At 36.3% G+C, this 12,681-nt stretch overlaps 1 protein-coding gene across 2 annotated transcripts in view; it reads right to left on the bottom strand.

Moving 5' to 3' along the window:
• MAP3K20 (mitogen-activated protein kinase kinase kinase 20) overlaps positions 1 to 12,681 on the bottom strand; it is a 172,137-nt gene that overhangs the window by 83,194 nt on the left and 76,262 nt on the right. For both annotated transcript variants that reach the window (XM_087435401.1, XM_004426630.3), the window contains exon 3: positions 10,987 to 11,074. In XM_087435401.1, coding sequence (XP_087291527.1) covers positions 10,987 to 11,074 — 88 coding nt within the window. The remainder of the gene's footprint in view (positions 1 to 10,986; positions 11,075 to 12,681) is intronic.

Raw genomic sequence — 12,681 nt, 5'->3', positions numbered from 1 at the left:
TTTCTTTACTTGTTATAGGTCTGTTCAGATTTTCTGTTTCTTCCTAAGTCAGTTTTGATCATTTGTATCTTTTTAGGAATGTGTTCATTGCATCTAAATTGTCTAATTTGTTGGCATAAAGTTAGTCGTAACATTCCCTTAAAATACTTCTAAACTTCTGTAGGGATCATAGCGCAGTCTTCTTCATTCCTGATTTTGCTAATTTGAATCTTCTCTCGTTTTTCTTGGTCAATCTAGCTAAAGGTTTGTCAGTTTTATTGATCTTTTAAAAGATCAAATTTTTAATTTCATTGATTTTCTCAATTATTTTTCTGTTTTCTATTTTACTGCATTCTGCTCTAATCTTTATTATTACCTTTCATTGGATTGCATTGGGTTTATTTTGTTTTTTTAGTAGTTTCTTAAGGTTGAAGCTCAGATGATCAATTTCAGACCATTTTTTTTTTGGCCATGGATATTTAAAACTATAAATTTCCCTCTAAGTATTACTTTATCTGTCTCCTATAGTTTTGATATGTTGCATTTTCATTTTCTCTCTGTCCAAAATATTTCAAAATCCATTGTGATTTCTTCTTTGACTCATTGGGAGTTTAAAAGTACATTGCTTAATTTCCAAATATTTGGGGATTTTCCAGATTTATTTCTGGCATTGATTTCTAACTTAATTCTACTGTGGTTGGTGAACAAATATTGCATTATTTCAATCCTTTTAGATGTACTGAGATTTTTTTGTGTGGGCTAACTTACGATATATTCTGGAGAATGTTCCATGTACGCTTGAAAAGAATATGTATTCTTTGTTGGACAAAGTGTTCTCTATATGTGAGTTAGGTAGAGATGATGGAGAGTGTTTGTCAAGTCTTCCATATCCTGGCTGAATTTCTGTCTAGTTGTGTTATCAATTATTGACAGTGAGATACTGAAATCAGTTATTGCTGAATTGCCTACTTCTCCTTTAAATTCTGTCAGTTTTTGCTTCATGTACTTTGAGGACCTGTTGTTAGGTGTGTATACATTTACAACCGCTATATCTTTATGATGTATTGATCTCTTTATCATTATGAAATGACTCTATTTGTCTCTAGTAATATTTCTTGTCAAGTCTATTTTGTCTAAAATTAATATAGTTACTCCAGTTCTCTCATGGTTATTGTTTGCATGGTGTGTCTCTTTCCATCCTTTTACTTTCAACCTATTTGTGTCTTTGAATCCAAGGTGTGTCTCTTGTAGACAGTATACAGTTGGTTCTCGTTTTTTAATGCAGTCTGACAATCTCTGTCTTTTGACTGGGGTGTTTAAGCCACTGACACTTAATGTAATTATACATATGGTTAGATTTACTTTTGCCATCCTGTTTTCTACATGTCTCCTGTCCTTCTCAGTCCTCTGTTTCTCCTATACTGTCCTCTTCTGTGTTAATATTTTTTATTTATCATTGTAATTCCTCGGTTGATTTTTTTCTATATTTCTTGAGTGGACTTTCTTAGTGGTGGCTCAAGGGATTATAAAATGAGCTCAAGGGAATATAAAAATTCAGACTAACTTAATTATAGTAAAATATAGAAACTTCTCTCCAATATAGCTCCATTCCCTCCCTCATCCCTTATGCTATTACTGTAATCTATATTATATCTACATACGTTTTAAAGTCAGCAGAACAGTGTTATAATTATTGCTTTATACAATCTTATGTTTTTAAAGATGTTAAGAGAAGAAATGAGAAGAAGTACATTTATGGAGTCTTTTTTTAATCCATATATTTATCATTTCCAGTATCCTTTATTTCTTCCCATAGATTTGAATTACTATCTGTTGTCATTTTATTTCAGCCTGAAGGGCTTCCTTTAGTTTTCTTGTAAGCAAGGCTGCTAGCAACAAATTCTCTCATCCTTTATCCAAGAATGTCTTTACTTTGCTTTCATTTTTAAAGGATAATTTTGCTGAACACAATTTTTTCTTTCAGCACTTTAAATGTCTACTGCCTTTTGGCCTCTATTACTGTTAGCTGGCCGATGTTGAAATTAGCTATTAATCATATTGCTGTTCTCTTGTATGTGAGAAGTGGTTTTCCTCTTAGTGCTTTCAAGATTTTCACTTTGTCTTTATCAACAGTTCGCCTATGATGTGTCTAGGTGTGGGTTCTTTTGCATTTATCTTACTTGGAGTTCACTGAGCTTCTCAAGTATGTAGATAAATGTATTTTATCAAATTCAGGAAGGTTTTTTTTGGCCATTATTTCTTCAAATATTTTTCTATTCTCTATTTTTATATCTTTCTACCCCTCTTTTCTCCTCTCTTTGCTATTATACGTTAGTTGGTATACTTGGTGTTGGCACATAGGTCTCTGAGGTTCTTTTCATCTTTCTTCAAATTTTTTTTCTCTTTTTCAGATTGGATAATTTCTATTGACCCAGTTTTTTTTTTTTTTTTTTTTTTAATTTTATTTATTTATTTTTCCCCCAAAGCCCCAGTAGATAGTTGTATGTCATAGTTGCACATCCTTCTAGTTGCTGTTTGTGGGACGCGGCCTCAGCATGGCTGGAGAAGCAGTGCATCGGTGCGCGCCCGGGATACGAACCCAGGCCGCTAGCATCGGAGCGCGAGCACTCAACCGCTAAGCCACGGGGCCGGCCCTATTGACCCAGTTTTAAGTTCACTGATTTTTTTTTTCCTTCTGCTATCTCAAATCTGCTGGTAAGTCACTCTAGAAAGTTTTTCATTTGAATTATTGTGTTTTCAACTCCAGAATTTCTATGGTGTTCTTTTAAAAATATATATATTTCTATTTACTTGATGAGATTCTATATTGTTTGATTCATTGTTTTCACACTTTCCTTTAATTCTTCAAACATAGTTTCCCTGAGTTCTCTAAATGTATTGATGCTTTAAAATCTTTGTATGTTAAATCCAATACCTGGGGACACTTAGAAACTACTTCCATTGATGGCTTTTCTTCTTGAATATAGGTCAAACATTTCTGTTTATTACATGTCTTGTAATTTTTTTAAAAACCTGGACAGTTTAGATAATGTATTGTAGCAACTCTGAATCCTGACTTTCTCTCTGAAAGTTGTTCTTGATGTTTTTTGTTTGTTTACTAACTTGCTTGGGCTAAATTTACGAAACATACAGTGTGCCCCCAGTGATGACTGTGCTCAGTTTTTGTTTTTTTAATCTTTATTTTATTTCTAAGCCTGGCCTTTTATAGGAGCTGTCCTATATCTGCAGAGGTTAATGATCAGCCAATGATTAGACAGAAATTGTGCTTAAATACCCTGGGCTGATGGATCTGTGTGTAAATAGTGGGAGCACATTCAAAATTCACCCTAGCTTTTACTTTCCACCAGGCCTTTTTTGTCTCCTTTTTCATATTCACATAGCTTCAAGGCTGACAAGGAGTGTGTTGATAGCTTGAGCCCTCTCTACTCTTTTCTGCATATGTATGGCCTCAGCCAGGAATATATTTGCCCCAATGAAAACCCTTTGTTCAGGATAGAGGAGCAGTTGGCCCTCCCTGCTCACTTGCCACCAGGATCATCAATTCGACTGACAATGCTGCTGGATGTAGGCATTACTTATTGTTCCAAATCTAGTGAGCACACTTTGGCTATGGCAACAAAGCTGCCAATCCTCATGGCCTGTCCTTTGTGCTGATTGAGCTGGGGTGAGGATGGGGTGAGTAGAATGAGAACAACCCCAGGCAAAAGCACTGCTGATTCCCACTATTATTAAACTGAGGGCCCTCCAAGACCAGTTCAACTGACCCAATCTCTTATGAATAGGGTGATTGAGAATTGCCTTTCAGAAAACTGCAAAGTCACGTAGCCAGAGCATGTGCACAAGAAGAAATCTTGACCTGAAATGACTGTGGAACCAAAGAGCCTTCTTTCTACAGAACCTAAGGACCGGGACACCACTAGAACTTGAAAGTTGGACTCTTATCAGAAGCGAGGGGTCCCTCATTCAGGAAGATCCAGTGTTAAAATTCCTTCCCCACCTCATCAAAAATGTTTAGAACCCTATCATAAACATTTAGAACCCCAAATCCCGAACTGGGGAGACAGATCTGAGGGCACACACTCCCTGTCTCCCTCCAGGCTGATCTCACAGAATAAAGCTGATATCTTTTTCCAAAGGCTGATGCTGTAATTAACTGGCTGTTTATGCACACTGGGCAAGTGAACCCCAATTTTGAGGAATAACATTATTACCCCAAATTCAGCAGTTTTTCAAGCATAAAAACTTCTCAGATAGTGTATGCCTTTGATCAATTTCCAGAGTGCCAAAAATTTTGTCCAGAAATAGATGCTTTGGGGGAGAGAATTTGCCAACCTCCTAATTCATCCATAGCTGGAAGTCCCTCCTAGAAAATTCCTTTAATATTAAAGGCCAATTTGGAGAAAGGTTGGGCCTCATTTTAGGAGGCTGAGAATTACTCCATTCCAACTTCAATGATTTATAATTATCAACATCATAATGATAATGTCTATAATTTCAACAAATAGCTTTTTAAAATTTCTTCTCTCTGTAAAGATATAAGGTAGGAACAATATTCTGAAACTAAAGTCAATTCATGCAATTAAATGTATTTTATCATGAGGAATTATTCCTTGGGAATACTAATAATCATAGTAAAACATTAATTATCTCAGTGGATAAGACTCACATTTTTTGTTTTTTATGTAATTTTTATTCTGACATCAAAGTTATGTAATAGCTATCAATCAAATAGCATAAAATTTCAATGATAATCTTAGATGAATAAAGAAATGGCAAAGAAGGGGAAAACTTTAAGTTTTACTATGAAATAGTTTGGTCCAATGTAACAAAAAAGGCAATAGTAGCCTATGCTATCATATACTCTGGATAATAAGCTGCCTTCTATAAATAAAAACATCGCTGGTGATATACTATTCAAATAGTTTTTGGTTACTGAAACAGCATTTGGTAGAAGCTTGTCTCATGACCTTTAAGAATTACTGTAGATGCCAAATATGAAGTAAAATTTACCTCTATCACCAAAAACATTATCCCTCAGAAAAGAGCAAGTCACTTTATATTCAGATGCTTCTAAAATCTCTATTATAGGGCGCTGTCTCAACTACTTCATTTTATTTGTTTATTTTTATTTTTATTTTTTTGCGAGGAAGATCAGCCCTGAGCTAACATCCATTCCAATCCTCCTCTTTTTGCTGATGAGGACTGGCCCTGAACTAACATCCCTGCTGATCTTCCTCCACCTTATGTGGGATGCCGCCACAGCATGGCCTGACAAGCGGTGCGTCAGTGTGCACCCAGGATCCAAACCCGGGCCGCCAGCAGCAAAGCGTGCGCACTTAACCGCTACACCACAGAGCCGGCCCCTCAACTACTTCATTTTAAACAACAAAACATATTTGTAGAAAAATATATGAGCCTGAGATTACATTAATCAAAGCTAGTTTTTAAAGGCTTATAGAGGTCACCTGTATGAACAAGAAACAAACAACAAAAAAGAGGCAAGAAAATTTAACAAAGATAATTTATTTCTAGACCTGTAAGCTCTCATTTGCAAGTGCAGCATGTCACTGAAAACACGTCTTCTAAAGATCACTTTAAAAAGTAATACAGTTAGGGGCCAGCCCAGTGGTGTAGCGGTTAAGATCGTGCTCCACTTCGGTGGCCCGGGGTTTGCGGGTTCAGATCCCGGGCGTGGACCGATGCACGGCTCGTCAAGCCATGCTTTGGTGGCGTCCCATATAAAGAAGAGGAAGATGGGCACAGATGTTAGCCCAGGTCCAATCTTCCTCAGCAAAAAAAAAAAAAGAGGAGGATGGGCAAGGATGTTGTCTTAGGGCTAATCTTCCTCACACACACAAAACAAAGTAATACAGTTATGGTTACAATCATACCTTATGAGACTAAAATATCCAAGAATCCTAATGTTATGCCATTGGGTACTTACTTGTAGCTTGGGATAAATATCCAGAGACAGTATCATACAGAGATCCAAAAATGATTATATTTTGAATATCTTAGACTACAGTGAAGATGATTTGTGATATTGTGATTTATACTAAGAAATATACATATTTGTCTTCATCTTGTTTCTGGAACAGAATCCTAATATCCTTGGAATTTCCTAAGCAATAAGAGCAAAGGGAGCATCTTTTGTATAATATTTGGTCTTTGTCCTCAGTTACTGAAACAGCTCCAGAGCCATACAGGTGAAAGGAGTATCTTGTTATTCATAACAAACCCCTTTCAACCACATCTGAGTTATGTTAATAAAGTGACTTTTGGAAAGCCCCTAAGGATGGGGCTGGTTGCCAGGGGAACCAACCATGTGATTAGAGGGTTGGAACTTTCAGCGCCCTGCTGAAAGTTTGGGGAGGGGGGAGGCTGGAGGTTAAAAATCACCAATGGCCAAGGATTTAATCAATCATGCCTACATAATGAAGCCTCTATAAAAATCCCAAAAGGATGGGGTTCGGAGAGCTTCCAGAATGGTAGACAAGAACACATCCATATGGTGGGGGGATGGCTCACCCCAAACTCCAAGGGGACAGGAAGCTCCTGTGCTCAGAACCCTTCTGCACTTCACCCTATGTATCTCTTCATCTGGCTGTTCATTTTTATCCTTTAATATCCTTTGTAATAAAACCAGTAATCTAGTAAGTAAACTGTTTTTCTGAGTTCTGTGAGCTGCCTCAGCATTTAAGCAAATCCAAGGAGGGCATCGTGGGAACCTCCTATGTACAGCCAGTAGGTCAGAAGCACAGGTAACAACCTGGACTGATAATTAGCATCTGTCCTCAGAAGAGGGAAGTCTTGTGAGACTGAACCCTTAACCTGTGGTATGTGACGCTATCTCTAGGTAGATCATGTTAGAAATGAGTTAAATTGTAGGACATCCAGCTGGTGTCACAGAATCGATGTGGGAAAAAGTACCACATGTTTGGTGATCAGAGGTGGCTGAAGTGAAGCAGAGTATTGAGAGTAGAGAAGACACACAGCATTGTGTTTTTCCATAAGAGATGTACTCGTAAAGCCACATTAAGATAACTTAAAAACTGATTCTCATGATGAAAAAAATATGGATGTAGAAGATACATTATTAAATGAAATTATTTCATGAATGTGAGGGTGCAAGAAAGGCAATATTATTACATTATTTCATATAAAATGTGATCTTTAAATATGTGGGTAGGTAAAACATTTTAAAAAGGCATTTAATTCTTTCATCCTTTTGGTCTTCTCATTGGAAATTAAGGACCCACCATATACACACATGGTTATACTTTTCGAATCACTTAATTTGTTCCTAGAAAGTAGTTTATTGGACTTTAGCATAAAGTATTTGTTTTAATTCTTTCAAAAAAGGGTCATTAAGAACCACATTAATTAAACATTTCCTTTTGATTTCTAAGATAGTTTTTTCCTTTGAGCTTTATGGCAACAATAACTGGCTTTGAAAAACGTAAACATATAGTCACTATTGTTGAAACAAATACCATTATCATGAAATCTCTTTATAATAAAATATCACGAGGTCCAAGCTTAGTTTGGATTATGACTAATAGAACAAACGAATTTGGGCAAATGTCTGGAATTTGTTATAACAAGACATGACACTTGCTTCTAATTGACCAACACAAGATCAAAGCATGCAAACTAGATGTGTCTGTGCTTAAAATAAATCAAGATCAAGTTAAAGGAAATGAGATGGGGCACTTAAAAATTAATATGTTTTCCATGGTTGAGCTTAATGAGAATTTGGGCCTGTTGAAGAATCGTGTAGAACTAGCATCCTCTCTTAGACTAGTGATAAGAGGTAATGTGGAATAGATAATAAACGTGAGGTGACAGCAGCCCCAGAGCACAAAGATGTGATTGCCTAGGCCTCTGAGATCCAAAACCACCCTCCTCTGGAACCCTGGGACCCAGTCTGCCTCCAGATACTTTATGCAGGGTTCTTCTCCAATCTGGCTTGTTACAAGAGAGGTACATGATCTAGTATCTAACAACTCCTTCTTTCCTCTCCCAGGGAAGAATAGGAGTAGTACAGAATTAAGAAGTTTCCAAAGATTAAAGAAAAGATGATCCATTATTGTGTCTTTTCTTCTGACTTTGGAGTCTAAGGTTCTAGTCACGGCATTTCTTTGTAGATCTGTGGGAAAGATGTTCACTTCCCTCCCAAGGGAAATAAAGTGGCAGCTGCCTCTTGGCCTCTGCCCCAGGTCCCCTTATAAGCAGGTTTTATAAGTCTGATGAAAAGTTTCAGCAAACGCACATGCACAAGTGCACACATACTCATACACAGTCTCACCCAGAAATCATCTATTTCTAGTGCCTTCATTCACATATGAGAACACTGAGACTTGGACAATCAGTGACTCATCCATGCAGCTTTGGCAGAATCAAGACAAGATCTCTCATCTTCCAGTTTCCATTCCAGTGTTCATTCCATTCCGTCACTCTGATAAATCATTCCTTCAAGTCCTCAGTATGAGTGACAACAGCTGCCTGCTGCAATAAACTTTTCTATTAACAAATAAACTCAAGTTGGAATGGATTCAAGTTTCCCCCCTCGGAACCCCAACATCTGAGAAAGACGACAGGGTTCTAAAGGGGGGAGCTAGGTAGGCTGGCAAGGTCTGTGTGCCTGTCTGTCTCTCTTGCTCTCTCAACCTCCCCATACTCAGACTTATGTGTGTTCATTTCAAGAGGCAGGGTAAGTGCTATCATTCCCAACCCACCTGATCTCCCAAACTTGGCTCACTTGGCATATGTACTGCTACTCATGCACAAAGCATGGTTTGATCCTAATGTGGCAGAAGGTTTTTTGAAAGTTCACACATTTCTTTGGTAGAAACTTATAAACAAATACTTAATTAAAACTATTATCCCTAGAAACAAAGAGAATCTTATCAAATTAATACATCTTAAAACACCAAAACTTGGCTAAGAGGTGTTTTTAATAATTGATCTCATAGGTCAATAAAAGAGCTATAAACACACAATTTACTCTTACCTCACAATTCTGAAACTTGTGTTGTTTTAAAGAAATGTCTAATGTTAACAGTTGCTCACTTAGTGGCTTTACAGGGAAATAGATAACAAGAACTAATCAATTATACCAAAGATTTTGGGTAGGTATAGGTAAGAGCACAGAATGCTAGAGGGGTGCATGAAATAAGAAAATGCCTAGTCCAAAAAAAAACTAAATAAAATCAAACTTACTCATCAACTACTTGGATTCTTTCTCCCTCTTTTGGATGAGAAGACTGGGTTGAATATGTTGGCTAAGAATGAATGTATGTCACATCGTTTGTGGGACTGAAAAGTAAACTCTTGGAAAGAGGAATTCACACCATGACTCAAGTCCCTTTTCTACTCCTCATCCTCACCTCAAGAAACTAGAAAACTTCATGAATAGGCCATTGAGTTAGTTAAAGCTAAGATCTTCCCCTCAATAGCATTAAACATCAAGGGTACAAGAGAAGAAGCAGTTTCTAATCTCTTTGGAGCATCACACTTTCATCTGCTAGATAAAAATAAGTCACAAACGAAGATCAGAAAACTGGATTCAAATTTTTAAGATAAACTAGTAGAAAGTAAATACAATGGACTAGGAAAGGAGGAGCAATATGGAAACTGGGTCAGACACAGAGTTTAACTTTAAACCAGAAATATGACTTAAAAGGTTAAGCATGGTTTACACCCTAACAACATAAACCATTCTTGGAATGGTTAATAGGAAATGTATAGGCTCAAGATAAAAACTGCCACAAACCCGATTTTAGGCATGGATCCGAAGATAGCTAATTGGGGATAAAACTCCCTCCACTTAAGAACTTAGGTAAAAATGCTATTTATCAGAGTAAAAGCATGTTAAACTGCTTGCATCAGAAGATGTAAATAACAGCAACCATGTCCCTCTGAGCTTAAGAAGCAGTGTGCGCACAGCGTTCCAGAACCAAGCTTGCATACCAGAGAAGCTTCTGTATCAAATCAATCTGAGAAATTTATACCACTCTGGTTCCACCACTAGCTGGGTGACCTTGGGAAAGTTACTTAAGTTAGAGTTTTAGTTTCTTATTCGTAAAACAGAAATTATTTTACCTATCTCACAGGGTTATTGTAAGTATTAGGTGAGACAATTTATAAGAAAGTATCCAATCCAACTCTTTTTATTGAGGGTGTTTTGTTGTTATTTTCTGTAAAGGCAATCCAAGTTCTTACCACTACAGTAGAAGAAGACAGGGCTAATCTTTAAAGGTTTTGTTGTTTGTTTTGTTTTAATCAAAGAACTGCCATGATAAAGAGCTGATCAAAGTTATTTATTGTAAAATTGAACATTATATTTATTGTAGACCTAACGGTGCTCATTGGATTATACAAATATGAGGATAAAGTATTAAAAATACGGTCTTTCTGTTTTTATATGGCAAAATTTTCTGTGTGCTCCTTTTTGGAAAGGGTATTTCCATCAGTTATAAACTCCTGCTCCAAATTATGTGGTAATTTAGATCAAGGTCATTACCAACCCAGATGACCAAACCTGAAAAATATTGTTCTCATGTCAGAGACCTTGAAGAAAGAATGCTCTAATGGGATTAAAATGCCTTGCAAAGAATTACGACACGAATAGCTCGAGAAATCTTAATTTGTAAAAGGTCACAGTAACAAAAAACATCGCTCATTTCAACTAATCAAATGAAATTTTAGTTAAACGGCACCTTAAATATTGGTATTGCAGCTGCGAGTGCATTTAAATAGCATTTACGCAGATATAATTAGCACAATTAAACATGGGTAGAAGTGGAAACACTATTCTTAATTATATTGATATAATCAGTTTTATTAATGCTTTATAGCAACAAAAGTGACATCTGACAGTAGCACACAATTCATGACTGAACCTAATATTAAGCATTTTAGCATATTAAGGAATCTAAAGCCAGGTAATTGGGGAAAGAAAGAAGTCAAATAAGAAGATCCTACCTGTGACGATACCATAGTTGGGAGGTTCAAGAATTACTCCATAAAACTGGATGATGTTTCTGTGACTGAGGACACTGAGGATTTCTGCCTGTACAAAAATCAAATACAAAATTGTATAAAATTTCACGTTTATAGAAGTCTTATAAAATAGGTTTCCTAGTCAATTCTCTTTTACATACATTTACAAAGACATATTGTGCTCAACAAGTAGGTGATGCTGATAAAACTCTGTCTTTAGTAGCATTCTTGAAATTTGAAGAATTTCTATTGAAACTTTCTGAAAATGTAAAAAGGAAATGGGGTTGAAGCGGCAACAAGAGGTGATTACTGGCGAGCCAGCATGACCGACAGTGGAGGAGGATGACTAAAGAGGGGAGATACCATATTTATTTACAGTAAAAGCCCTCTTCCTAATAGTCAGATATGTTTTTCCTGCATAGTGTCTCTTCTGGGAGACTGCAGCAAGACTGAACTTCTATCGGTTGGATGAATAGTCATGACAAAATTAAGACAGGGTTTCTTAACTATTACTTGAATAGATTCAGGTAATACCCAGTTTATATTATTTATCTAATCATTCATTCAAAATATATTATTGCTCTCATACCATATGCAAGGTACTGGAAAGGATATAAAGGTGGATTCTTGACCTTTGGTGGTGATTTGAGAGGGAAGCCATACGGTATTTACACTTTGAAATGTATTAAATACTAGAAAACTGTACTGCAGAAGTGACATGGTAAAAAATAGATCATATTTAATAAACTTAATTTTTAAAATGAAAAAACAGAGATACCACAGTGTATCTCCGCTAATATCTATAGAAAGATGTTCTCTAGATTAACTAAATCACATGTAGTCACTAAAATTCTATTACTTTTGTGGAGATAGAATATGACTAATCAAGAATTATAAATACAATTAGGTACACAATCGTGTAAGTTAAATATAAAAAAATTTAATATTTTTAAATGAAAGCCATGTTATTGGCAGTAAGTAAAGAGATTTATAAGTCCCCACTCCAGAAAGGGGATCATCAAGAAGAATGTCAGCAATTGAGGACAAATGGAGAAGCCTTGGTCAGAAAGGGGACTCCCTTTGGGAATCTGCACACTATGAATGTGTTGTTATCATATTTTTTCATAGGAAGAGTTGAGATTTCATTAAAAACACTGTAAAATTTGTTTTGAAGGTCAGATAACTAACTAGATAGAAAACAGAAGTTTGAGGGTTGGCATGGGGTCAATATGGAATCAAGAGAAAGGAAAATTATCATTGATGGGATGAGACATTTATCAAGCTTGATTTGACAATGTTTTTCTTTTGGTAATATAGATATTGAAGGGGGCTATCAGAACAATTCCTTCACACTCACTGAGTGTCTACTGTGTGTAGAAGTTCTGTGCTCATCAAGCAACCTTCCTCTCACAGTGTAGTTTTCCCAGTAGGAAGAAAATCACTAATTGGGTGATACAATTATTCGCCCGTATGGCAATTCTACTTCTCATTAAGAAATAATAAATGAACTTTGTTGTAAAAATAGAGTTTATGTGAAGTCTTGAAATCATAAGCACCCCCTATGTTTAAGTGGCAGATCAACTCTTTGTGAGTAAAGCATTAGAATTGAATGTGAGTAGAGCATTAATGTTTAGACCAGTACTTGCAAAAGAAAGGAGTGCTATCCTTTGGTACGTT

Source organism: Ceratotherium simum, chromosome 9, assembly GCF_057802395.1.
Source record: "Ceratotherium simum simum isolate JZ-2026a chromosome 9, ASM5780239v1, whole genome shotgun sequence".
Classification (NCBI taxonomy): Eukaryota; Metazoa; Chordata; class Mammalia; order Perissodactyla; family Rhinocerotidae; genus Ceratotherium; species Ceratotherium simum.
This window is presented reverse-complemented; position numbering and strand designations above follow the sequence as displayed.